The sequence below is a fragment of the Balaenoptera borealis genome (genome assembly GCF_965194805.1).
Source record: "Balaenoptera borealis genome assembly, chromosome: 4".
NCBI lineage: Eukaryota > Metazoa > Chordata > Mammalia > Artiodactyla > Balaenopteridae > Balaenoptera > Balaenoptera borealis.
This window is the reverse complement of record NC_138861.1, coordinates 30,881,292-30,909,237: the sequence shown is the minus strand read 5'-3', so window position 1 is coordinate 30,909,237 and position 27,946 is coordinate 30,881,292. Positions and strand designations below refer to the sequence as shown.

The 27,946-nt window shown below is 46.8% G+C and overlaps 1 protein-coding gene and 1 long non-coding RNA gene across 15 annotated transcripts in view; one reads left to right on the top strand and one right to left on the bottom strand.

The window, feature by feature from the left end:
- On the top strand, positions 1-27,413 carry LOC309628245. Of its 10 annotated transcripts, XR_014244282.1 has the most exons (4): positions 7,057-7,114; positions 13,176-13,243; positions 17,449-17,523; positions 17,697-17,791. It is a non-coding gene; the product is annotated as an uncharacterized lncRNA (long non-coding RNA). The 10 variants fall into 10 exon arrangements; XR_014244283.1 differs by lacking the exons at positions 17,449-17,523; positions 17,697-17,791 and adding an exon at positions 1-90 and having other exon boundaries at positions 587-7,114; positions 13,176-14,995; XR_014244284.1 differs by lacking the exons at positions 17,449-17,523; positions 17,697-17,791 and adding an exon at positions 2,834-2,921 and having other exon boundaries at positions 3,439-7,114; positions 13,176-14,995.
- NFKB1 (nuclear factor kappa B subunit 1) overlaps positions 11,210-27,946 on the bottom strand; it is a 125,005-nt gene continuing 108,268 nt past the window's right edge. For 2 of the 5 annotated variants that reach the window (XM_082390974.1, XM_082390975.1), the window contains exons 17-24: positions 21,884-22,085; positions 21,268-21,437; positions 20,838-20,940; positions 17,802-17,926; positions 16,385-16,451; positions 15,941-16,113; positions 15,002-15,182; positions 11,210-12,196 (exon numbers count right to left, since the gene is read on the bottom strand). In XM_082390974.1, coding sequence (XP_082247100.1) covers positions 12,039-12,196; positions 15,002-15,182; positions 15,941-16,113; positions 16,385-16,451; positions 17,802-17,926; positions 20,838-20,940; positions 21,268-21,437; positions 21,884-22,085 — 1,179 coding nt within the window. In that variant the 3' untranslated portion in view covers positions 11,210-12,038. Of the gene's footprint in view, positions 12,197-15,001; positions 15,183-15,520; positions 15,841-15,940; positions 16,114-16,384; positions 16,452-17,801; positions 17,927-20,837; positions 20,941-21,267; positions 21,438-21,883; positions 22,086-27,946 lie in introns of those variants that run through there. The other 3 variants (XM_082390976.1, XM_082390977.1, XM_082390978.1) reach the window with 3 other exon arrangements.

Genomic DNA, 27,946 nt, shown 5'->3' with positions numbered 1-27,946 from the left:
TGCAAAGCACATTCCAGAGAGTGAGATGGAAAGAGGTCAGCTCACAGGATTGCATCTTCCCAGTTTAGAATCAAGAAAACAGCAAAAATGGTAATACTCTCAATCACATTCACTAAAACTCTTCTCATTTTTCCTCTTACTTGACTTTGGAAAATAAACAGGAAGATTTTGTTCGCTATTGGAATGAAACTGAACTGGAGTACAGGAGAGATAGATATATTTCCCAAGCATTCCTAAAGTGACACAGATTTGAGACAAGAATATTCTCTGGGGGAGCAACGTAGGATAAGGCCATCTTGTTCAACACTTTAGGAAAGTGTTTTTGAAAGTTTATGATAAAAAAAAAATAAATGAAAAAAATGTCAGTTGAGAAAGGAGTCTTAGAAGGCTGTCGCTGTAATTAATACACGAGGAAGGAAAAGCACAAGACTGTCTGGTCAGCTAGGCTGGGCTCTGAGCTTGTGATCAATAAGCTGAAGGGGACTAACCTGCCCTCGAATAGGTGCCAAACAGTGAACAGGCTTTGCAGAAATAAGGGCATCACATCACTGTGTCATGTTTTATAACTGTCTCTCATTTTCTTTAGACAGAGGTTACTGAATCCTGCCATGAAAAGAAAGTATGCAACAATGATGCAGCTGAACTCCTTAGGTCAGGTCTCAGCCTTTGCACGGGATTTATTGAGCACCAGCTTGTGCCGCGTTGTGCTATGTATGCAGTGTGTGAGTACAAAGCATGACAGCAACACCAAAATGGCCTGGAAATCTGGGGAAATGGGATGTTGGGACCATGGAAATTTCTGGTTGAGAACTGGTACTCATTCCTGTCTCATAATGTATGTGGGAACAACCCTTTGTTCTTATTCGGTAATGTTACTTATCACAGCTTTTGTAAAATTTACTGGATCCTGGGAGACAATTCACATGTTCCCTGTAGTTGGAACAGAGATTATTGGCAGGCCATCCTACAGCTATTTCCTTCTGTTCTCTGCTAATAGAAGTGGCTATGCGTCCAGCCCCAGGGACTGAATCATAGTTGGTTATACTAATCCTATTCTCCTTTGCCAGTGATTGGTCTAGGGTTAGGCATGTGACTCAATTCTGGCAAATGAAACATGAGGTGATACTTAATGTGGGGTTTTGAGGGAAGGTTTTCCTGCCTGATAAGAGAGAGACTTGAGGAGAAACCCTATGCTGTTGCCGAAGTTAAGAGGCTGTTGTGTGAGGCCTGATACTTGGAGCTGCTGCAGCCTTTTTGTGACCTTGAAACATTGTTGACATAGGGGGATGTCAGAGATGTTGAACTACTGAACTAGCCTTGTAATCATCTCACTCTGGTCTTATAAAAAAATAAGGCCTATTTGTTTAATCCAGTTGTAGTCAGGTATTCTGAGTTTATAACCAAAAGCATCCTACAACAGTTAAAGGTATGGGCTTTGAAATCACACATACATATGTTTGAGTTCCAGATCTACCACTAGTAGGCTGTTTGACATTGCATATAAGTTACTGGGTCTTTCTGTACATGTGGGATAATAATAATCATACCTCATATGTTAACTGTGGGGACTAAATGGGTTGATGCATAGATATCGATAGCATACAATACGTATTCAATAAATGTTATTATCATTATCATTACCTGTGTTAAGTCATCAAAGAAAGCCTAGGGAGGTGGGCAGAACTGGCACTTGCTCAGGGCATTGGATGAGGGTTGGAAACAGCATTATCCAGGGGAGCCCATAGGAGTGAGGGGGCAGCAGTGGCACCTGGAAGGGGAGAGGTAAGGACCTTGATTCCGTCTCAGAGCTGTCAGCTCATCACTCTGCCTGGTCATTTTTTAAAAAATTTATTTAATTTATTTTATTTTTGGCTGCATTGGGTCTTCATTGCTGCATGCGGGCTTTCTCTAGTTGTGGAGAGCAGGGGCTACTCTTCGATACTGAGCACGTGCTTCTCGTTGTGGTGGCTTCTCTTGTTGTGGAGCATGGGCTCTAGGCATGTGGGCTTCAGTAGTTGTGGCACGCGGGCTCAGTATTTGTGGCTTGCAGACTCTAGAGCGCAGGCTCAGTAGTTGTGGCGCACGGGCTTAGTTGCTCCACGGCATGTGGGATCTTTGCGGACCAGGGATTGAACGTGCGTCCCCTGCATTGGCAGGCAGATTCTTAACCACTGCGCCACCAGGGAAGTCCCCTGCCTGGTCATTTTGAAAGTACGATTGCAGAAAGTGTGGTTCAGGTCTTACACAAGTCATATTTGGCCAGCAGATGATTTTGTAGGCCCAAGCAGTGTTTTTAAAAGTTGGATTACTTATTAACATTTTTAAAAGGCAAGATTCCATGTAAAATCTAGATCTATCTCCGATCTTCTTGCAATGATATTTTAAAAAGAAAGCCTCTATTTGTTTAATCCACTCATAGTCAGGTGTTCTGATTTTGTAATCAAAAGTATTCCTGTGGATAAAGGCAGGGCTTGGAGGTGAGACATAGCCGGGCCTTGGAGAGGGCAGTATGGGCTCTTGCTCTGATATTAAACCTCCAGTATGCAAGTTTGGCTCTAACACGTACTGAACTTGGACAAATCACTTAACTTCTAAGCCTCAGTTTCCTTATCTTTAAGATGAGGTTAATAGGAATTACCATCTCATAGAATTGTGAGGATTACGTAAAATAAAGGATGTGCAATGCCTAGGATGGGTAAGTGAGTTGTAAATGCTGGCTTATGATGATTATTCCTCAAAGAATACAGTTGGCTGTGGCTGGGCTGATCAGGCCTCGGGGTCTTACGTTTTCCTTGCCAAAAGAAACAGAATGATTTAAGTTTTCTCTTCCAAGGGAAAATAATCGTCAGGCTTCTGTGACCTGAGTTGGAGGAGAAATTTTCAGTCAGTAAGCCGAAGAATTTCTAAATTTCTTTCTTTTGGTAAGCCTCCTTCCAATTTTACTGACGCAAAAATTTGAGTAGCAAGAGGCATGCCAGCTGTTCGGTGATGGTGCAAAGTTCTGCTTCTTCCAGCAGAGGCCTCTTGTGCACAGGAAATGAGGCTGGTGGTGGCTGGAGGGGACCCTGGGCCAGGGCACTGGTTTCCCAGAAGCTCCCCCAGAGTAAAGCGGGGAGGGGAGTCTAAGGAAGAGCTTGTGGGGACTCCTCCCACCCTGACCCCGTCCCCTGTCCCCCGTCCCCTGTCTCCTGTCCAGGCTTCAGAGAGCTGGATGCCAGTGTCCTGGAATTCTGGAGTCTTTCTTGAAAGAAAGAGACGGGGAGAGAGAAGGAGAGAAAGAAAGAGGGATGGATAGAGGGAGAAAGCGGGGAGGAGGGAGAGAGGGAGGAAGGAAGGCAGCAGCTTTGTTTAAGCTCCAGGGCTCAGAGGCAGGGCACCCATGAGGGCTGATGTCAAGGGTCAGACCTGCAGAGAGACTTCCTGCTCTCTGCCTTTCAGTTTATTTCGTTTCCCTTCATTGTTGCTACCTGGGCAAAAAGGCATCTGAATGATTTTTAATCCTAATTTAACTGCTATGGAGCTATGCAAACTTGGCACAAAGCCTCCGGAATAGCTGCTTGATGGGGGAGAAGTCAGATGATCTCTTAAAAGTCACGGTAACGGAGAGTGAGAAGGACTGAAACCGTGAGTTACGGCCTGGTTTGCAGAAAGGCCCAGACTTCTGGTGATGGAGGGAGCGATGGAGGGTCTTTCCTGCTCCGGCATGGCCTCTTCTGTCTAAGGGGGTGGCCCCGTGGTCATGTGGGTGACTTGCTGGCCACACATTCTTTCTTGAAGCTTTAAACCTGGAGTCTCTTTGCCTTTCAGAACTAAAACGGTCCCTGGCACATTTGCTGTGTGCATATGTTGATCATCATTCAAGACGTGCTTTTGGTGAGCTAGGAAAGCAGTCAGGGCCAGATGGTGACTCTGACCTTCCCAGATCAACACTGGGAAGGAGAAGCCGGCTAAGGGCTGCTTTGGCATCAGGCTGACTTGCCCAGTCGTCCATGAGCACATAAATACTTCCTGAGCATGTATGTCCCCGTCTGTGGGAGAGGTGAAGTCACCCCTGGTGCTGGGGCCCAGGCAGTGATGGAAGGGGTGCGGGGGGTGGTACTTAGGAAGGAGACGGGAACGTTTCTTTGGGGCAGCACTGCTCCGGTGGCGGTACCTGCCTGTGGAGCTGCGGCGGGTCTTCACGGGGATGTGATTGCGGATCCTTCGGCCTCTCTGGGCCAGGCTGTGCTTCAGCTATGAGACAGGATTCTGCATTAACATGGTGCCCCTTGGGGGGCATTTTGGAGGCCCTGGCTTGAATTTTGGTGGGATGGAAGGGACACAAGGGAATGGGCAGAACCAGGCAGGGTGTTGAGATGAAGCTTCTGAGGGCTCCAAAGCCAAAGAAGGAGAGTGAGGCTGAAGGAGGATGGGTAGGGAGAGAAAACCAGCATGACTCCTGTGGCCCCTCTGGGGTTCATTTGCGGAGACTAGTGTGAGTGCCTCACGTACTGAAGCTACCGAGTCCTTTGTTGATGGGATGCCGGTTTCCCGCTGGTTTCCCAGCCTTCAGTGCCAGCACTTGGGGGGCTTCGCCTACCCCCTCTTGGGCACGTCTCTGCCACCTTCCCTTTCAGAGCAGCTGTGCCCTCCGTGATTGGCTGTGGAGCACAGTGTGAGCACTGATGGCTGAGTCCAGCCCCTTACACTGGACTGGGGACCTCCAGGCACATCAGCATTGTTTTCTTTCTGTGGAAAATGGCAGGAATTACTCCCCCTGCCTGCTTTTTACTTCTCAGATTGTTATGGGAATGAATATTTGAAAATATCTTGTAAATGACAGCATTCACGTTTACAAGTTTTGCTTTTATTTATTTATTTTTTTAAATTACAAAAGGAAGTTTATTTCAAAAGCAAAAGAGAACATTTACATTTGAACAAAGTGACAAACTGGTTGTCCTGCAAAAGAAAAAAATTCATGGCATGAAGTTTCTCTTTTAAAAGCTTTGAAGCAAAAATAACTTCAGTTGTGCATTCTTGCCTTAGGAAAGGGAGGGAAAACTGTAAAACAGGTTTGGAAAGAAAAAATCTCTCTCTGGCCAGAGAATAGACCTAGCAACACGGTTATCTGGTATCCGGCATCAACTCGTCACCCTCCCTGAGCTGATGCCATCGTATTCGAGGTTTCCTCTCACCATCTTCAGCACCAGCTCTGCTTCCTGAGTCCCAAGAAGGAAGCCTGGGAGATGGGATTGCTAGAATTCAGTTTCATCTGCTAGTCTGCCGCCAGTTCTCTGCAGACTGCAAGAAAGATGAACTTGCTTGTCCCTCTCCTTTGGGTGGGATCCCAAGCACCACGGCCACTTGAAGACCTTCAACTTTGGCATCAACATGCCCAAGGGCTCTTGCACGGCATTTAAGGGCCTACAGACCATGGAGGCTGGAGAGCGGGAGTCCTCCTGAGTCAGAGCAGGGATAACAAGACTTTGCTGCGGTAACTGTCACTCCCCTCATCCTACCTGATCTAATACCCTTGGTCATCTCTGAGGATTTCCTTAAGAGAACCTGTGACATTGTCCTTACAATGCATCTTTCCTTCTTAATCCAGGGAAATGATTTTGCCCTTGGTGATGGCCATTTACCATGATTGCAGGTGACTCAGAGTGAGTGGATGTTTGCACACAAGTTGGAACTTGAAGGAACTTCAGGTTCAATCTCCATCCTTTAGGTAAGGAATTTTGATTTGTGCCAGAAACTGGGACCTGTTCGCCAAAGGCAACCCCCCTCCTAATATTGGGAACAAAAGTAGATCACCCACGTAGGTAGCCTCCCAGCTCTTGGTGTGGCCATGGGACTAAGGTTTTTTTCCCGTGCAGTGTGAGGGAGGAAGGGGCCCATTCTAAACTCCCACACGTACTTCTCCGTGCTCTCCCTTCCAGCTGACTGGACCATTACCCCCAGCAAGACCTTAGGAGCCAAGGGTTGGAGGGAGAGTCACTGTCAGCCTGGATCCCTTCATGACTATGTGGAAGAGAGACGCCCTACTCACCCCTGTCCCCTTCTGCAAGTGTGGTTTATTAAAACACGTTAGTGGAGTCAGGAGATCCTGTGGTTAAATGCTTTATGTGTGCCTCAGTCTCCTCATCTGTAAAATTGCAACAGAGTTCTTACTTCACAGAATTTTTGAACAAGTAATATGGGATAGTGAGTGACCACTCACTGTAGTGCCTGGCAGGTGACAGATGCTCAAGAAATCTAGACTGAATACATATCTTCGTTCCTTGAGGGTTTTTGTGATATCTTAATGAAATAATCATTTTGGAGAGAGATATCAACATGGAAAAGCTAACTGTTGGAGGTGAGAAAATGCTGTCTCAGCCCCTTCCTCCCTCTTATTCTAAGAAACTTTAACAATTTGTGGACCTAGTCCCTTGTCCAGGGTAATGGAAGCAGGCTATTGTAGACACAGTGGAATCTATAATAACGGAGAATGCTATCCATTTAATTTCACGCCCCTCCTCAGCACCTCCCTCAACCCCAAACCCAACCGATGAACCTAGAAAACCCATGGACAGGAACTTGTGGTCTCTGGGATTGGTGGTGAAACAAAGCAGCAGCTATACTGAGGATTATAGGGAGGAGATGTTTTCACGTCGTAGGTGTTTAGAAAAAGATGGCAATTTGGATGATTTGTTTAGATGATCTTTAAGGTATTGTCTAGCCCTAAGTTCTGTGATCCTTAAGAAAATAAAAGAATTTTAGTTTCATCTTCTCTTGACTTCTGTGCCTCCCTAAGTCCATTACCTGCGGAAGCACAATCAGAAAGAAAATTCCCCCAAAAACACAAAATAAGGAGGAGAAAGGGATGCAACTAGAGACCTCCAGTCTATGAATAATTCATAGTTAAGCATCTTAGCCTGTTATTACAGGGAAAATCAAGTCATGTGAACATTTAAGCCACGTATCTTTTTAGTGATACTCTGGGTTCACTTTGCATTTTGCCTGGGGTACATTATGACTCCATCATCCTTATACAGATTTGTATGGATTTTTTTCTTTCTCTCTTCAATACAGGACTTCAGGTATGGCTAAAGAACAACCTGTGGAATCAGACACACCTGGATTTGAATGTGGGGTGAGTTAATATTCAGATTATCTGTTTCCTCATTGTAAAACTGGGGTTAAATATGTACCCCATAGGGATGTCATGAGAATCATCACTAGAATTCATTAAAGCAAAGGGGCTGGCAAATAACAGATGCTCAAATCTGCTCGGCTCCTTCCCCTCTTTTCTCCTGCTAAGATGCAGAGGGTCCGGTTTGTGGGTTTGTGGGGCTGCCCTCCGAGACGGTGCCAGCAATCTCCTCGCCACATCCAACTACTGCAGGGGACGCCGGTGGGTAAATGAGCAGCAGACTGGCTTGCTACAGCCAAAAAAGAAAGACCGCCAATCCTGAGAAAGTCTAGGTTGTGCTTGCAGGGTATAGAAAGCGCAAAAGATGACGAAGGTTCTAAGGAAGCTATTTTTATTTTATTTATTTATTTATTTTTATTTTTGGCTGCGTTGGGTCTTCGTTGCTCCACGTGGGCTTTCTCTAGTTGCGGCGAGCAGGGGCTACTCTTCGTTGCGGTGCATGGGCTTCTCATTGCGGTGGCTTCTCTTGCTGCGGAGCACGGGCTCTAGGTGCGCAGGCTTCAGTAGTTGTGGCACGCGGGCTCAGTAGTTGTGGCACGCGGGCTTTAGTAGTTGTGACACGCGGGCTCAGTAGTTGTGGCTCATGGGCTCTAGAACGCAGGCTCAGTAGTTGTGGCGCACGTGCTTAGTTGCTCTGCAGCATGTGGGATCTTCCCGGGCCAGGGCTCGAACCCATGTCCCCTGCATTGGCGGGTGGATTCTTAACCACTGCACCACCTGGGAAGTCCAGGAAGCTATTTTTAAATGGCTTCCTGCTGAGAGACAGCTTTCTGGGAAGGTTTATTTCAGGCCCATTGTAGCTTTCCACCTGTCTCCTGCATTCCTTCTGGTATTTTTCCCCATCTGCTGGTCCAAAATGAAAAACACTCCTTCCTCAGAGGCACAGACAGCGTTGGTAGCCTTTTTGTCTGAGCACCATGCAGAGGCTCAGGCCAGCGCTGCGATCTGGGAGGAGAGAGAGGAAGTTTCTGGAACAGAAGCAGGGCTTCTTATTAAAGTAGGGGAATGTTATTTTTAGTCTGGGCATGAGTTGCTTCATTGTTCCTGCTGCCGTCAGCTTCTCTTTAAAGTGACCTCCTGGTGTGGGAATTGTTGGGCTAGAGACCTGGAGACGGTAACAAGCCACCCCACACCTAAGGCTGAAAACATCAGCCGTTGTTTCATTTACTCCTGAATGTGCCATTGGGGCAGGCCTCCGCGTGTCAGCTAAGGCAGCGTGAAGGCTAGACAGGTGTGACCCTGGCTGGAATCCTCTCAAAGCTTCACTCCCTCACACGTCTGCTGGTTGACGCCGGCGTTGGCTGTGACCTTGGTGAAGGCTGTTGGTTGAACACCTACATGTGGCTTCTCCACGCGGCCACTGGCTCCCTCAGAGCATGCCTGGTGACTGGGTTCCAGGAGGGAGAGACCCGGCCCAGGGGGACTGAAGTTGTATTGCATTTTCTTACCTAACCTTGGAGATCCCTTAGCATCCCTTCTCCCCTTGTCACACACCCGGCTAGACGTACAGGGAAGGAACGTAGGCCCCTCCCCTGAGGAGGAGGAGTGTCAGCACGATACCGTAAGACTGGAGGCCTCGTCGTGGCCGCCTGGAAAATAACTGTTTCTCACAGAGGAATGAACTGGGGGAGGAACGGAGGCACGGGTTTGCTGTTGGAGAATTATGGAGACTCAGAGCTACTGTTTTTTACTTTAAAAATACAACTTTCAAAAACTGGAATACAGGCATACCTCATTTGATTGCGCCTTTCTTTATTGTGCTTTGCAGATATTGCAGGGTTTTTTGGGTTGGTTTTGGGTTTTTTTACCAATTGAAGGTTTGTCGTAACCCTGTGTTAACCAGTGCCATTTTTACAACAGTATTTGCTCACTTCGTGTCTCTGTGTCACAATTTGGTAATTCTTGAAATATTTTGAATTTTTCATTATTATTGTATTTGTTATGGTGATCTGTGATCTTTGATGTTACTATTGCAATTGTTCTGCGGTGTCACAAACCATGCCCGTACAAGACGGTGAACCTAACTGGTAAATGATGTGTGCGTTCTGAGCCCTCCACCGAACGGCCGTTCCCCGTCTCTCTCCTTCTCCTCGGGCCTCTCTATTCCCTGAGACACAACAATGTTGAAATCAGGCCAGTTAATAACCCTACAAGGTCCTCTAAGTGTTCAAGTGAAAGGAAAAAGTTGCGCGTCTCTCCCTTTAAATCAAAAGCTAGAAATGATCAAACTCAGGAAGGTACGTCGAAAGCCAAGAAAGGCTGAAAACTAGGCCTCTCGCACCAGCCAGCCAAGCCAATTCCCTTCCATTCTTGAAGGGAATGAAAAGTGCTCCTCCAGTGAACACACCAAAGAAAGCAAAAGAGCCTTACCGCTGATAGAAGATCAAACCAGATACAGCATTCCCTTAAGCCAAAGCCTATTCCAGAGCAAGGCCCGAAGTCTTTTCAATTCTGTAAAGATTGAGCAAGGTGAGGAAGCTGCAGAAATGTTTGAAGCTGGCAGAGGTTGGGTCAAGAGGCTGAAGGAAGGAAGGCATCTCCATAACATCCAAGTGCAAGGTGAAGCAGCAAGTGCTGATGTAGAAGCCACAGCAAGTTATCCAGAAGATCTAAGATAACTGAACGAGGTGGCTACAGTAAACAACAAATTTTCAGTGTAGATGAAACAGCCTTCTATTGGAAGAAGATGCCGTCTAGGGCTTTCATAGCTAGAGAGCAGAAGTCAATGCCTGGCTTCAAAGGACAGGCTGATTCTGTTGTTAGGGGCTAACGTACCTGGTGGCTTTAAGTTGAAACCAGTGCTTACTTAACGATTCTAAAAACCCTAGAGCCCTTAAGAATTATGCTGAATCTACTCTGCCTGTGCTCTACAAATGGCACAACAAAGCCTAGATGGTAGCACATCTGTTTACAACATGGTTTGCTGAATATTTTAAGCCCACTGTTGAGACCTACTGCTCAGAAAAAGAGATTTCTTTCAAAATATGACTGCTCATTGACGACGCACCTGGTTACCCGAGAGCTCTGATGGAGATGTACAACAAGATTAATGACGTTTTCTTGCCTCCTAACACAACACCCATTCTGCAGCCATGGATCAAGGAGTAATTTCGACTTTCAAGTCTTATTGTTTAAGAAATACACTTTGTAAGGCTATAGGTAGAAATTCCTCTGCTGGATCTGGGCAAATTCAATTGAAAACCTTTTGGAAAGGATTCACCATTCTAGATGCCTTGAAGAATAGTCATGATTCATGGGAAGAGGTCAAAATATCCACATTCCTACAGGAGTTTGGAAGAAGTTGATTCCAGCTCTCATGGATGACTTTGAGGGGGCCAAGATTTCAGTGGAGGAAGGAACTGCAAATGTGGTGGAAATAATAAGAGAAGTAGAATTAGAGGTGGAGCCTGAAGATGTGACTGAATTGCTGCAATCGCATAATAAATCTTAAAGGGATGAAGAGTTACTTCTTATGGATGAGGCAAGAAAGTGGTTTCTTGAGATGGCATCTATACCCGGTGAAGCCTGTTGAAATGACAACGAAGGATTGGTTTAGTGTGCCCCCAGCAGCGGGCTGACAAGTCCTTTGTGGAAGAAGGATCTGGGTTGCACCTCACAGTGTCCACCACAGCACCTCATTCAAACACTTTTCATTTCTCCTCTCCCTTATTTTCAACCTCTTGAGTGAAGAGTTCAGCAGGGCTTCGTGCTGGAAGGCTTTTCAATACTTTATGCATCACAGAGGCATTGGGAACACATTGAGGGTTGAAGAGGAAACAGTTTTGCATGAGATGAAGGAGGAAGATGAAGTGACACAGCCTAAATGAAATGAGCCTGGCAAGGATTTGACAAACCCAAAGCTTTCATCTCAGGTTGAAATATTTTTTTTTTGATAATTTTTTTTTGCTCATTTCTGGATCAAAAAATTGATTCTAGAGGGAACTGTGAATGTGAGAACCAGGCTATGGAATGATCCCGTGATTATAAGGAATAATCTTAGAAAAATATTTGTAGAGATCAAACAAGATGAGCTCATCAATTTACTTTTCCTTTTATTATAAAAGTAAAATAAAAAATAGCATTTATAAATCCAACATTTTTTCCTTTAAAGTATTTGATCTAAAAAAACATATTTACAATAGCAAAATGCAGCAAAGGGGGGAAATACCATTTTCAGCACTGATTGTAACCATGTTTAAATATTGACATGTACATATTCTTTTTTCAAATCACAGAGAGAACCACATTAGGAAAAGCAGTGAGCTTTTTTTTCTTTTTTTTTTTTTTTCAGCCACTCGGCTTGCGGGATCTCAGTTCCCCAGGGATCTGGGGATGGAACCCGGGCCCCCTGCAGTGGAAGCACCGAGTCCTAACCACAGGACAGCCAGGGAAGTCCTAATGAGCCTTTTTTTTTTTTTTTTTTTAATCACACACCAATAACTCTCACTTTAAAATATCCCTTTTCATAATCCTTAATCTGAATGCACAAGTGTGCTTTGGACGGCCAGAAGGAACACCCAGTAGGGACCGTGACAACTTTTAATGACAGTGGGAAAGCAGCAGAGGGACAGCAGCAATGATAAGAGAAAGCAGCTGGTAAAGCTCCACAAGCTACCGCACTCCCAAAGAGGCGTCAGCCCAGCCGCGGGCTGTGACCATAGATACTATCGGTGAGTCAGCTGAACTAAAATTCATTTCAGAACTAAAGAAGAAATCCACGTTTAAAAGGCCTTGAATTACACCCCAGAGCGAGCCAAGCAGGCCGGTATTCCTCGGAGCACCTTCGGATGCACTTCCTTCCTCTGGACAATGCGATGGAATTTCAGAGCTTTGGTTTACTTCGGCGTTGGAAGCAGCCGGCAGTCTAAATTTTGCCTTCTAGAGGTCCTTCCTGCCCGTAGTCGTGGGGCACTTTGTTAATAGTTAGCAACGAGCTGCCGCTGGTCAGAGACTCTGTGAAGCTGAGCTTGCGGAAGGATGTCTCTACGCCGCTGTCACAGATGCTGTCGTCCCGGAACTCGTCTAGGGGGAGAAAGCACGGACTCACGGGGGTGCACCGGGAACATGGCCCGGCCCTCGCTCCTGCGCACCTGCCATCCCCGCTGGGCTCCCGCGTGCATCTGGAAGGCTCGTGGGCTGCAGAATTCTGCCTGTTCCCCTCCACCAGTCACCATGGGCCCACCTACGCCGCCCCAGGTGTTGCTGCTGTTCACGGTGTGGGGGGGTGGGGACAGAAAACACTGGGCTTTATAAAAACTGTGAAAACGTCAAAGTCAGCCAAGTGTTTTCACCTCTCTTTCTTATAATCTAGCCTCATGTTTATCAGAATCCTTTCTGAATTCTCTAGACTCAAAGTGTACCTTTTTTTTTTTCCTTAGAAATTGGATGTATTTTCCCACCCACTGTATCACCTATTTTATAGCTGGGGAAATTGCTGAACGTAGGCAAAATAAATTGGTGACAGAAGTAGGAAATAAAAATGAGATCTCTCTCTGGGCCTCGTATGCTATTAGACACTATACACTGCCTCAAAAATATTCTGTTAGCCAAAAAAGTAAGATGATTTTGATGAAAATGAGTCTCTACTGGGCAATTAGGTCAGATTCTCCTTTGAGAAGTGTCTTTAGGGATCTGAGCAATGTGAATTATTTCCTATAGGGAGAGAGTGACCAAGGAAACAGAAGTCTACCGTACACGAATCAAAAAGCTATCTTCTTGTATGTTAAATTCCAATGTTAATGGCAGTGGCATGGCAATTGTTATTGATGATTGATTTATTCAACCCATCAATCTTTATGGGTTTCTGTTATGTGCTAGGAACTGTGAGGTATTTTAAAAAGAACTACAAATTGAGGGCTTAAGGCTTTTTAAAATATAAGTATTTATCTACTTCTTTGTGTAGACGGAGCGTCAGGTCATATGACAGGAGACGTGGGTTGTTTTCTGGTGGATACGCTATTCCTTTCTAAAGCGTGCACAACACCTGTCCTCACTCCCCTAGGAAGGGCCCTCCCACCCCAGCAAGGTGACACCAGTGCTGAAACTGAACGGCAAGAAGGAGCCTGCCAGGTAAGGACCTTTGCAGGGAAGGGGACGAGAAAGCTCAAAGACCCTGAGCCTGGATTGGACTAGTGATCTGGGGGGGGGGGGCAGAAGGAACACGCGGCAGGGCAGGGGGCCAGGAGGAAGGGCAGGTGAAAGCGATGTTTGAAAGAGAGAGCAGATAAAGCAGGGACACGGTCTTTGCCGCTCACTGCCCCATCTTCAACGCCCGCAACACTGCTGGGTGGGCACGCGGGATGCGCTCAGTAGAGATCTGTTGAATGGCTGAGTGAAGGGGAGGGAGGAACGTCATTTCTAAAAAGAATCACACTGCCTGTTGTGTAGAGAGTGGACTGAAGGTGGGCGGATAGATTGGAAACAGGGAGACTGGCTAGGAGCTGCCGCAGGACTCGAGGCAAGAGATGAAGGTGGGCTGGATGGGGGTGGTCAGGACCGGCGAGCGTGCACACGCAGTCGTAACCTCTTGGAGGATGGCAGCGCTTGTGACCGCTGTGGCCAGCGCCAAGCTCTTGGGTATCAAGAGTCCGGGGCAGGTGAGGACAAGTAAGGAGGGCCTAGGATGGGGCTCTGGAGGCTGCAACTTTAAAAGGTGAGTGTGGAGGTGAGCGTGCTAGGGAAGAGCCCAGAGGGCAGGCTGTCTGAAGAGTGGTCCCCTGTGATACGCGCCGGGAGAGGCAGAGGAGCTGAGAAGGCTGGTGACCGGATCTGAGCAGACGCTGGCCCTCGTGAGGAGAGGAGGCCTGGTGCAGGGGTGGGGTAGAGGCCGACCACAGGGGCAGGGGGTCGAGGAGAGAAGTGAAGAGGTGGAAAGAATAACTCTACAAAATTCTTCTGGGAAGCGTGGCTGGGTAGGAGAACAGAGAAATCGGGCTGCGGCTAAAGGGGACGGGGGAATCAAGGGAATGTTTGTTTGTTGGTTTCCGTTTATTTGTTTTATGTTGAAAAGACGAGAGAAACTACAGCACGCTCGCTAGGCGATCTAGTCGGGAGGGAGAAAATGCTAAGGCATGAGAGAGAGGCGAGGGTTAGAGGAGCAGGACCTGGCCGGGCAAGAGGCGGGCCCAGGTGGCCTGGTGGTTTGAGGGTGCAAAGATGAGAGAAGTCTAGTTGTTTCTATGTTCTCGGTGGAGTGAGGCAAGGACACGGGATGAGTAAGGGGCGGGAAGGGGTGCTGGCAGTTTAGGAGGAGAGAGCATGAAAGAAGGGTTGTTAGAGCGGGAGGACACATTTGAAGGGAAACAGAGGACTGTGGTGCTGAGAGGCCATCAGGGCACGTGTTTTAGGTGGGGTGACGGGTCAGCGCTGTGAACGCGGGGAGGAGGCTGAAGGGAGAAGGAGAGACAGGACCACTGCAGGGGGGAGCCTGGGCAGCGGTGGGGAACGTCGCGGCGTCAGTCCACAGCCTGGGGCGCGAGTCCTGCTTCCACAGACCCGGATTTGCACATTTCTCTCTCTTTTGTGAATTTAAGAAGCGAGAGAAGTAATGCTGACCTTCACCACTCGCAGCCTGCTGTTCTGGTATTTACCGTGAACCTGAGCGACCCGTGTGTCCATGTGGCTGTTGTGGGGACAGCCCCTCCCCTGAATGGTAGTGTCCGGAGGGGAAGACAGTACAACCTATGGTCCCCGAGGGAGACGGATGTAGTGGACAGCGTGTCTGGGAGACGGTGGTGGGGAGGACCGGCCACAGCCCCAGAGGCTGAAGGCACCAGCCTGGCGGGGCGGGGAAATGTCTCGACCGCCTTTTCAGGCCTTTTTGTTTACCTATTTGCTGCCCTGTGGAGGCGGGCGAGAAGGGCAGCGAGTGGGCCTGAGAGGTGGTCTCCACCGGGCTGGTGGCCGCGCTTCCCGACGTGCAGAAGGCCTCCTGGATCACTTCAATGGCTTCGGTATAGCCCATCTGCCTCAGGGCCTCCACCAGCTCCTTTATGGTCCCCCCAGAGACCTGCGAGACAGAAATGAAGAAAGAGGGTGCTTCTGTGTTCAAAGCTGTGCAGGGACAAGCAGGCAGGCTGTAGACGCGACAGCACACCCCTTCCCCTGAGATGACAGCCGGCGGCCTGGGAGCTTGCTCTCAGGGCAGAGAGCAACTGAAAAATACGCCGTCTTTGAATCAAGTTTCCTGTTTCAGCTCAAAGACCACTCAGGAAATCACGGAGAAGCACTTTATAGTAAGCAGAGAGAGAGAGAGTGCTGAGGCAGTAAAACTCTACCCTGAGTGAAGTCTGCCCCGTACCCCTGAAGCTCTGAGAACTGAGAAACGAGCCGCTGATGAACTTCGCCATAGAAAGTGATTTCACCCCACGTTTTTCTACCTTTTTGCTTTAGAAATGAAAGCATCACCAGGTAATGGCTCCACAAGGAGTCACGTCACTGGTTCCATGTGCTGACATGGGATCAAGGCATGTTCTTGGGGAGGGCAAGGCATGAAGGTTGATTACAGTCTTTCGTCTTTGTTCAGGGAGCTCAAAGTTCTGTGACCATCCTGACACTCTAAGTAGCATTTCTGCAGCAAGTCTCAAGGTGTCTGAAAACAGCCAAGGTGGGTTTCCTGCTGTCCTGGGTCAACCCTCCCAGGACACGGGTAATGACTGATTTTCTTCCTCAGAGTTAAGGGAGAAGGAAAGGGATTATGCTCCGGCCAATGATGTCAACAGAGCAAAGTCAAATAAACGTAGTCAAAGATGTAAGATGACGTGTTACCTCATAGTTGTCCATGAGAGTTTTGGAAGGAGCGGGACTCAGCCGGAAGGCATTATTTAGTATCCCCAAACCTAATTTCTGTGCCAGAGTAGCCCAGTTTTTGTCTGGATCAGGAATTTCTAGCAACTTGTAGAGCTGCAACTTTGCATCTTCAGTCAGCTGCTTCATGTCTCCTGAAGAAAATAAAGAAGAAACACGACCGTCCTAACCGACCCGAGGCACTCCGGAGGGACTGACTGCTGCCCCAGAGCCCACCCTCCCGCCCCGTGGAAGCAACCACGCTCCTTCCCTTGAAAGTCAGCAGCAGCCCACGCTGTCGTAATTTACAGCTGGACCTTCTCCGTGGCACCCCGCCAGGGTCTCCTGATTCTGAAAGAAGCCCCCCTCTCAGTGACAGGGTGGAGATGACACTGGGTCAAAGAACCTGCTTCTCCCACAGCTCACCTTGTGCCAGTAAATCATCAGAGGTAAACTCTGGCTCATAGGGTTTCCCATTTAATATGTCAAATACCTGTTGGGAAGAAAAACACGGGGAAATGTTACACATTACAGGGACCATGAGGGAAATCTGCTTCTTTGTAATAGAGAACTCGGCATGTCCTCCTCAGGAGGGGCTAGGACCCCGAAGATGGAGGGCCGGGAAGAGGAGTCAGTTCCGTCGCCCGGGAATACGCGTGCCCTCTGCGGGGCTCTGGGCCCGGGAGGCTGTGCTCCTCAGCAGCTGCCTGAGGCGGGGAGGAAGACCCAACCCGGCCCCACAGAGCGCCACGGCCACGGCCCTTCGGAGGGGCAGAGGCGGTGCAGGCCGCCCAGTCAGCCACGCGTGGGCCGCGATGCCTCCCGAGAGCTAGGGAGGGGCTGAGCTCACGCCGGGCTGGGAAGCTGGTTCCGTGGCTGCCGCTCCCCCCTAGTAAAAAGGCTTCCGAGGATGAGCTTTACGAACTTGCTCAAAGTGAGGCGGACAAATGCTCACAGGGCTCGGGGTCAGCCTCCTGGCGCCATCCGCATGTTAACTGAGGGGCCAGAAAAGTCTTAGGCTAAAAGGGAAAAAAACCACAAAACTCCATAGCTACGGGGGCTTTCTGCGCTCTCTGCAAGTCACCCGGTGGCTGGCTGACCTGGGCGAGGACCACACGGGGTCACTGAAGTGGGTTATCTTTGTGTTCTGTGGTGAGGCTTCTGGGAAAACCAGGCGTTCAACGTAAAGAGAGCCGTGTGGTCTCTTGGCCAGGGTCACTCAGCTCAACCCACACGGCCCGCGAGGAGGCCGACGGGCAGCTTCCGGATTGGGCGCAGCACCTGCCCCTAAGAGGGTTACTCAGTTGGGCCGGGGGTGTGTGTGCTGCCCGCCTCCTCCCTCTGGCGCCCCTCCCTGGGCCCCAAAGACCCAGTAACTGCTTTCGCCTTCGGATCGCAGGTCAGCAGAGTCCCGAGGAAGCTTTAGGCTGTTTACTCTGTTTGTATTCGTGCAGACCCTCAGAAGAATCCCCGTTTCTTTTTATGTTCAGAAATCACTTACCGAAGTTCACGCTAACCGTAACATTTATCCTGGCTTCAGAAACTGAGATGGGAACGACTGCGGTGTAAGTTCAGAGTGGGTAACCTGTAACGTGAGTTTTGTGTTTCTCTCATCTAACTCTGATCTGATTAGGCATATACTTTTACACTCAGAACTCTGCTGACCTAGATCTTTCACAGATAGGCTTTTCAAGATACATACAGCTCTTGACAAGCAGACTTTCTTAAAAAATAACAGGCATGTGCTCTGGGGAGTAAAGACCGAGGAAGGCCACCTGCTCTGACGTCCCCGGCCCTGGAGCTCCCCCGGGAGCAGCCAGCACACAGGCGGAGCCACACTCACCTGCCAGCTGGTGGCCATATCCAGAGGAGTGGTTCCTGGCGGGACTCCTTCATCCTCTCCATCCTCGTCCCAAGAGTCATCCAGGTCGTACAGAGGCTCAAAGTTCTCCACCAGGGGATCTGCTCCTGCGAAGTCAAGTTACACAGCGTTAGGTAAACCCACATCTTGTCAACTTCTAACTGCCTGCAGGGGTCAGAGTCTATAAATAGATAAAACATGTTTATTTATAAACATATAAAACACATTTCTACTGAAATATCCAGAACCCTGCTTTTAAATTTAAAAATTTAAATTTAAATAAATTCTAATGCATCTTGACTGTAAAGGTGTATGAAGATACCCCATATGGCCAAGGACACTTTCAAAAACAAAAGACCTGGAACACGCTGACTCGCACATTTAACGCTATAGGAGAGTTTTCAAGTGAACGATGCATCTTTAACCCGAGGACTGACGGCGGCAGTTTACAGGGACTAGGGTGCACGCTCAGGATTAAGGTCCTAAATGTTCAAATTGATGCCCAGCGCCGCACGTTTCTCAGCTTCTTCACCTGCCTGCTCAAAAGAGCAAAGCTGCTTGCTGTCTAGTGCCAACCTGTTCCATTTTACTCCTGGGTACGGCACTGATCCTTAAACGCAAAATGCCAAGAAAACCTTCTGGTAGGAATGTGGAGTTGTTGAAAAAGTTAGGGCCAATCTTGGAAAATCTAGTCTGTTCCTTAGCCAGCAGCAAGAAACACCTGAAGGAACTCAAAAATTAAGGCTAGAGTTAACTTCTCAAAGGCTTAGAGAGACTATTTTTATTCAGGGAGTGTTTGGCTTGCTGCCTGATGAACAGTAGGAAGTTTAGCACGCTCTCCTTTTGGAAAGAGGACCTTGTTTTAATCTTGCTGGGAGGACGTCTGACTTCTGACAACTTCAATGATAGGGAGTGCCGAATGAGAGGATCTGCATGCCACTTCTCACTCCGCTCTCCCCGCTGCAGCCTGATCTCGGGGGCAGTAAGTGTCACCTGACCACGGAAACAGTAGAGAAACTAGGATGAACAATCTGCAGGACCAAAGATGGAGAAGCTGAACTAGGTCTGTTCCTTAAGTGATCTTCTTCATGACTCTGAGCTCAGGACTAGGTTTTTTTGTTTTTGTTTTTAAATTTTATTTATTTTATTTTTGGCTGCGTTGGGTCTTCGTTGCTGCGTGCGGGCTTTCTCTAGTTGCGGTGAGCGGGGGCTACTCTTCATTGCAGTGCGGGGGCTTCTCATTGCGGTGGCTTCTCTTATTGCGGAGCACGGGCTCTAGGTGCACAGGCTTCAGTAGTTGTGGCTCACGGGCTCTAGAGCGCAGGCTCAGTAGTTGTGGCGCACGGGCTTAGTTGCTCCACGGCATGTGGGATCTTCCCGGACCAGGGCTCAAACCCGTGTCCCCTGCGTTGGCAGGCGGGTTCTCAACCACTGTGCCACCAGGGAAACCCAGGACTAGGTTTTTCTTCCGAGTTTCTTCATTTATATACTGGAGAAACTGCTACTTGCTACTCCTTTCATGGGATACTGAGAATTAGAGAGAAAGCATTCTTGGAAGGGTCAGAGCTTCTCGTCTGAAGGCATTTCTTAATTATAACCAGTGACTCCCCACACTATTCATACACACTGCAATCATCGTCTCTTGTTCACGGGAACGTCAACTTGACGAAGGAGGAAAGAAAAGGCTGCTGGCTTATTCGGGATGTGATGTCAGAAAAATGTAGTGCTGCCAAAGAAAAGGTTCTTGTATTTTTCTGGCCTCAGTTTTTTTTTTGATTGCTATGTTGGGTCTTCGTTTCTGTGCTAGGGCTTTCTCTAGTTGCGGCAAGCGGGGGCCACTCTTCATCACGGTGCACGGGCCTCTCACTGTCCCGGCCTCTCTTGTTGCGGAGCACAGGCTCCAGACGCGCAGGCTCAGTAGTTGTGGCTCACGGGCCTAGTTGCTCCGCGGCATGTGGGATCTTCCCAGACCAGGGTGTGAACCCGTGTCCCCTGCATTGGCAGGCAGATTCTCAACCACTGCGCCACCAGGGAAGCCCCTGGCCTCAGTTTTTTTAGAAGGTATTTAATCTACTCTTTTCTTGAATTTGTGAAGCATTTATTTTCTAAAAAAATTTTAATAACCTCTGAAGTAAATCACATATGCCAGGACAGGCTTGAGATACCAATTCCATTAAACATTTTTTCAGGTTCTAAATACACAAGGCAGTAGAGATTCAAGGATGAGCAGGAATAATTTTTCTATATTTCACAGGATGAGAGGATTGAATTGGAATAACACCTTCAAATCCTTGAGCAAAACAGGGGACAGAAACACAGCAGAGAGAATAGAGTCTGGAAGTTCAGGGTGACAAGGTGTGACTCACAGCTCTGCCCCTTACTGGGGCCCTGGGACCGGGATGCAGAAATCTCTCTAGTCTGTTTCCTTGGCTATGAAATGGGACTAATAATGGGATTTGTCTCAAAGGGTTATTGTGGATTAAGTAAGACTAAATGAGACAGTGCATGCGAAGTGCCTAGCCCAACAGAAGCTAGCGATTTTTAGTGCCTGGCACATGACAACAGTACTCAACACACGGCCCATTTGTTTTTTCCCATTACTTTGGCTTCTCAGGGACCTTTCTTGCAAAAGGAAGTCTTTAAATCATTTCTTATACCAATAAAGTTTTCCTTCTGAGGACTTGTGACATGACCTGAGGTGGATATTGCTCCGAATTCTACAAAGAATTCGATTCAACGTTATGAAGATCTCTTGTTACGGGAGTCAATGAAGACAACCCACATCCAAAACAAACAGGTGACCTGGAGAGGAAAAACTAACCTGTCAGCACGAAGCCCAGGATTACTAGTCCAAACAGTGCCTTTACGGCAGGTGGATGTGATTTGCCAGACAACTTTTATTTCCTTGTGCCTTTCCGCAGCGGGCCTGTGGCTTAAGAAGGTGGCCCGGCTGCTCTATTGAGGCTGGGTTTGCATTCCTGATGACATTTTCCATCACCGACTGCCGGGCTGCCTTACCTGCGGCCTTGAGAAGAGCTGCCAGCCTCGTGGACCCTCTCCCAGCCGCTATGTGCAGGGGTGTAGTTCCATCATAGGTGGTGCTGTCTACATGGGCATCACCCTAAAATCCCCACACACAGAGAAGGGTTAGTCCAAGGTTCTCCCGCCCTTTTGTCCCCGCCTCCCCCTGTCCGCATGACTCCCGGGTCGTATTACCAGCCCTGTTGCTGTTTTGGGCCGGCTCTGCCCTTGAAGAAATCCCCAGTTAGAAATAACCAGGCAAGGGGTGCCGGGAAAGCCTGAGCGGCTATTCTGAAGCGTTGAGTAGATATTACAAAGGTGGAGCGGAATGTAGGGAGATAACCTGTTCGCGACATCATTCTTCGAAAAGATTTCCCCAAATCCCCTTTGGGAACTGAATGCAAGGGCAGGTAAGCGCATCCTTCACCTCCAGGAGCAGGCAGCCAGCCAAGGAGATGTTGTCGTGCTCCACGGCCAGGTGCAGCGCCGTGCGCCCCGACTTCCGCTCCTGAGCGTTGACGTCAGCCCCCGCGGCCATGAGCAGCAGCAGACACGGCCAGCTGTTGCTCACCGTGGCCACGTGAATGGCGTTCAGACCTGCAGCCCAAGCACAGGCATGGTCACGGGGAGGGAAGGCCGTCGGGGGTCAGCACGTCTAGTGCTGACAGAATCTCTCCTCCAGACAGTCTTTACAGGTGCTGTCAGTCAGTTGTTCTGCACGGAAACCCACAGACTCCTTTCACGTTCTCAGGAGACACTGAGAGCATACGAACATTCTCCGAATAAAGGATGCTTTCTACATACCAAGACTGGTGTTTGCTCAGGCCTTTGCTTTTCCCTCCTACTGACTGACTATTCCAAATCATCTTTAAAGGAATTAGCTACAGCCAGCAATGGAAATTTCCATAAGAGATGATGAATTCCAAGTGATTAAGGAAAGCACTTTGGGGTGCCAATCAAATAACACACATTTACCAGAGAGCTACTTTTTGTGTAGAAGGCAGACAGAGAGGGTTATACCACGATGTGTGACTGTCTCTTACCTTCCCCGTTGGGGTGGTTGATAAGTTGTGCTGCCTTCTTGTGCTTGAGTAAAATACTGAGAATTGTATCGTGTCCTTCTTTGGCAGCTAGGTGCAAAACAGAGTTACCCAAGCGGTCCAAAAGGCTCAGGTCGGCCCCGGCCCTCAGCAAGTCCTCCACCACAGCCTCCTGCTTGGTGATCACTGCCAAGTGCAACGGTGTCTGGGGAGAACAGGCAGGAGATGACACTGGTCAGCGGCATACTCGTAGCCCACAGGCTCATTAGCTGTGACTGCAATAGGTGGAGTCATACGGAGGGGCCATTTCTCATTCCCAGATTAACTGCTCACCTTTGCAAATGAGTTACTCTCTGTTCCACATCATATGCTAATGAAGTATTGGGATGGCCAAAAAGTGCCTTTGGTTTTTAAAGTAAAAATAAAAGACACATTTTTCATTTTCTCCGAGAACTTTATTGAACAACGTATTCACCCTTTTGTTCCACCACCTTCTGCCATTTTTCAGGCAACTGCATAATTCCATCTTCCCAAAACTTTATCTTTTTGAGCAAAGAACTGTTCCAGATGCCTTTTACAGTCTTCCAGGGAACTGAAATTTTTTTCATTAAGAGAATTTTGTAAAGACCGAAATGAAATCTGAAGGCGCAATGTCTGGTGAATACAGCGAATGAATCAGAACTTCCCGGCCAAGCTGTAACAGTTTTTGCCTGGTCATCAGAGAAACTTGCGGTCTTGCGTTATCCTGATGGAAGATTATGCGTTTTCTGTTGACTAATTCTGGATGCTTTTCATCAAGTGCTGCTTTCAGTTGGTCTAATTGGAAGCAGTACTTGTTGGAATTAATTGTTTGTTTGGTTTTCCAGAAGGAGCTCATAACAGAGAACTCCCTTCCAATTTCACCACATACACAACATCACCTTCTCTGGATGAAGACCAGCCTTTGGTGTGGTTGGTGGTTGTTCCTTTCGCTTGCCCCACGATCTCTTCCGTTCCACACTATTGTACAGTATCCACTTTTCATCACCTGTCACAATTTGTTTTAAAAATGGAACGTTTTTGTTACGTTTAAGTAGAGAATCGCATGCGGAAATACGGTCAAGAAGGTTTTTTCCCTGCTTAACTTACATGGAACCGAAACATCAAAGTGATTAACATAACCTAGCTGGTGCACATGATTTTCAAAGCTTGATTTGGATATTCTGAGTATGTCGGCTATCTCCATAGTGGTATAACGGTGATTGTTCTCAATTAATGTCTCGATTTGATTGCTATCAACTTCAACTGGTCTACCGGACCACAGAGCATTGTCCAGCGAGAAATCTCCAGCACGAAACTTAGCAAACCACTTTTGCCATGTTCAATCAGTCACAGCACCTTCTCCATACACTGCACAAATCTTTTCTTGTGTTTCAGTTGTGTTTTTACCTTTCTTGAAATAATAAAGCATAACAGGCCGAAAATGTTTTCTTTCCATCTTCAATATTAAAACAGCTACACAAAAAAAATCACCAATTTTGATAAGTCTTTTTTTAAATGCATGCTGATATGACAGCTGTCACATACAGTCTAACAAAATTGTTTCAAATGAAGCTAAAGACAACCAAGTGCTACGAGAGCCATCTTACGGAAAAAACCGAACAAACCTTTTGGCCAATCCAATATGTATACCGGACTAACATTTAGTCGTTCAATTATCAAGAATATTTTTTATATTCACAATTCTTAATAGCTTTCTTGTTTCTCACTACAGCCAAATGATTGTTGATATGTTAACTCATCATCTATTAGTAAATTTAGTTTTCTTGAATTTCTAGGAGTCTACCTTCAGCTGAAAAATCATATGTTAACAAATCAAATCAAGGCTGTGGTTTTACTGAAGAAGTTTAAATAAACTGCCCAATAGAAACCAGTTAACAAAGGTGCTGTCATTCTATACTGACATGGAAAAAAATGTGCTAAATTAACAACCGCTGTTCCGTGGACTGGCTCCAGGAGACCAATCGCTAGAACTCTGCCCCCCCTTTAGAGGATTCTCAGTCATACTAGGACCAAAGAACTACCGCTCACCAAGAGGCCTCGGAGGGACAAACAAGCTGAGCTGCTGACACCTAATAGGTGTGTAAACAGTCCATTGGATTACCCTGCCCACGAAGCAGTACCTCAGTGAATGCAAATGAGATGTTTTGAAAACTGCGTGTTCTCAAAATCAGTAAGACAAACACAATCATGGAAGTATCTTTCAAAGAACTGAGGCCACTGACACAGAACAGCAATGTATTATTATACAAATCAGTCTATTTCACAGAAGCCTGTGAAATCCAGCCTGTTTAGTGACAATTTGCCTCAACTTTCCTTCTCAGTAAGCAGTTAGTGGCTGTAGCAGTGACAACAGGTGGGCCAACAACATCCTGGCCGGGGCACGGCACGTGTAAACAGGATGAAAGATGCTTGTGCTGACTAAGTCTCATTACAGTGATTTTTTTTTTTTAATTAATTAATTAATTTTTGGCTGTGTTGGGCTTTGTTGCCGCGTGCAGGCTTTCTTTAGTTGCGGCGAGTGGGGTCTACTCTTCGTTGCGGTGCGCAGGCTTCTCATTGCAGTGGCTTCTCTTGTTGCGGAGCACGGGCTCTAGGTGCACAGGCTCAGTAGTTGTGGCCCACGGGCTTAGTTGCTCCGCGGCATGTCGGATCTTCCCAGACCAGGGCTCGAACCCGTGTCCCCTGCATTGGCAGGTGGATTCTTAACCACTGCGCCACCAGGGAAGCCGCTACAGTGATTTATTTAATATAACAGAAACAGATTTTGTTCCTAAATTTCCACTCTCACCCTTATTTTTTTCATCCCTTAGAACTATATCCTGGCTTGAAATGAATCATGTCCTCAGAACTTTAGACATTATAGCCAAGAGCCTTCCTCTCAAAAAATAAATAAGTAAATAAATGCTGTGTTTATTAATCAGATATGTTATTTGGGGAGATGGGAAAAGGAAAGAGAATGATATTGGAAAAAAGAGCTGAACTCACATTATACCAGAGATTTAAAATTATCTGTAGTTTCAATATAAGTTTCATATCATACAAAATCTCTTACCATGAGTAAAAAAAATTTTTTTTAAGTTTTTTTTTCTATGATCCCATGAAGGTTTTCTATGACGTTTTAGGCTTTAGATCTTAAACCCTGGGATTATATCTTAAACAATTACACAGTGTAGGAATCCAGGAACTTTTCATGCCATGCCTGCTGGCATATGGACTTATGCAGACATTCTGCAGAGCCAAGTACACAAATGCCCCAGCAACCCCACTCCTGTGTGTGTATCTGAGTGACACAAATCCACAAGGGCACGTGGGTGAGACTCTTCACTGAAGTATTGTTTGTGGAGGTAGGAAGACAGAAGCTGGTTCAGTGTCCACTGTTGGGGAACAGGTACATAACAGGTGGAAGATGTAAACTATGGGATCCTCTTCAGGAGCAGAAACAAGGAACCAGCTGTACACACAGGTGCGTGGATAAATCCCATAAGCAGTGAAGGCAGAAATATAGTGACATGTAGCACAAAGCCACTTATGCAATTAAAAAATACGTGCATGAAGAACTATATGGACACACACAAATGAGTGCATGTAAAACTGATGAAACCCAAATAGGATCTGTGGATTGTATCAATGTCAATTTCCTGGCTTTGATACTGGACTAGAGTTATGCAAGAAGTTACCACTGGGGAAACTGGGTGAAGGGTACATGGGACTCCTGGTCCACTTTTTTTTTTTTGTAACCACCTATGAATCTATAATTGTATTTAAAATTTAAGAAAAAGGTTTATGCAAATCAGGAGCAGTATGTATAATATGTGGACTGTGTGTAAGAATATACTAAAATATGTCTATTTAAAGTATATATTTTTATGTAACCAATACCTGGGAAAATACTTATAAACACAATAGTTATATTTGGGAGTGGGGCTGGGAGACTTGTATGCTGCCAGGGAGGGTAACCTTGATTCTCTAATGTATCTCCTTACGTACTGTTTTAAAAACTATGAATACATATTATATTTATAATAATTAGAAACATTAAACAATACATGCGTAAAAACCCCACTAATGTTTTACAGGAACATATGCAAATGAAACAGTTGATATCACACACACTGGAGTTGTTGTTTATGTCGTGGGGAGGGAAATGGGAGAGGAAAAGAGGGTTTAAAGGGAACAGGTTTCAGAAATATTTTCAGAAAAATCTTAACCCTATGCACTTGGATTATTTTGAGTGTGTCTTTCTCTAGAGGGTGGGTGGCAGAGAGATTTGATCGTGACAGATGGCCACAGAAATGTACTAAGATTAGTGAAAGGTATTCTGGGAGAATGTTTAAGACAATTGCCAAATAATCCAAATTACTTAGGGAACTGTCTAATTTCCCATCAAGAATAGCTAAGAGAAAACCTTTACAACGGATAAATGAAAGTCTAAATCTTAGTGGGTTTCTAGTTCTCAAATAAAATTTGCCATTGGGTGTGTGTTTAAGACCTAAAAGGCAAACCAGGGGGATCCCGAATCCTTGCCCATCAATGAGAACAATGGTAAGGTGGGGAAAACGGACCTGTATTCTCCTGAGAGTCCCCAAATCAGAAGGCACACAAGTGTCAAAGGTGGTGGTTTGAGAGGTTTTGTCTCCAGCACACTGGAGAGTCTCAATATATGTACCCAAATGATACAGTAAGGAGTTTGGCACATAATAAATCACAACTACTAATATCCTGTTGTGCGGTGTCCTTTGCAGGTCCTATTTATAAACAGAAAAACAAGCAATTCCTTCAATCTGACCTCCAGGCAGTGAAGTTAAGCTGCCTTTGAAAGGAGGACTGAGAAGTGACAACATCCCATTTCTAGTTTTATTTGTACACTTGGGATGGTGAAAAGGAACAATCAGTCCAAAAGCCTGCGAGAATCAAGCTCTAAGGGCCAAATGACTTTCCAAATACCAGCAACACCCAAAATGGTATGAAAATTTGAAGAAGCTATCCTTTAAATATATATCTAAAATTAGACCTCATCCTAGTTATTTTATGAGTCAGCGAAGAATCCCCAACTCCATTTTTCCTTTGATCTTAAGCATGACAGCCAAAGAAGAAGCCTAATGCCTTACATCCATTACTTTCCCTTATTGGGAAACACCTATCCACAGATAAAAATCTATTGAGAGATACATGTAAACATTTCAGGACTTCTGCTTTGAGAAAATAAAAATGATTCACATCACCTGCTTTAAAAATTGAGAACTGGAACAGGCACCTTTACTGTGTAAATAATTGTGCATGATGGTTGTCTGTATTTTTAGAGTAAGGGATACGCTTGAATCAGGCATCCGAGCATACCACAGAGGCCAAGGAAGACTGGGAAGTCACTTTGGTTCGTGTGAAGGGATGGAGCAAACAGGAAAGCCGAGAAGGGGGCAAGACCAGGAGGCTGTAGAGAAGAGTGATGGGGCCGGGGAAAGGCAGCAGGAAGAGAGAGAGCCCCGGGAGGGAGGAGGGAGGAGGGAGGAGGGAGGAGGGAGGAGGGAGGAGGGAGGAGGGAGGAGGGAGCAGCTCTGGAGAGCGGAACCCTACTCGCCTCCTGCTTGTGCGGTCGCTTACCCAGAGAGGCTGGCCCGGCTCTGCCTGCTCCCTACACCCAGCCTCCAGGCTTTGGTTCTGTCCAACAGTTTGAATCTCCTTTCCTCACATGAAATCTGCATGTGCCCAACAGGCAGCCTCACTGAGTCTCCAGTCAACTCCCCGATCTGAAATATTTGAAGACCTCTGTAACAGAGGTCCTCAAGCTGTTTTTGAGCCCACCTAATTTCTATGTAAACCTGATTTGGGCAAATCTCTTTGGTGTTCCCTGTTTTCTTCACCTTGAGCTTTCTGTTTTTGAAAGACACTTTTTCCTTCTCTAGCAACCTTTTTACCTTTCTGTATTCTGATTCAGCGCCCTTCATTTGATATGCATGTAACCTAGATGCTGTCAACATGTTCAGCAGACTTCAAAATTCTTGTAAATCACTAGCTTTTCAAACTTAA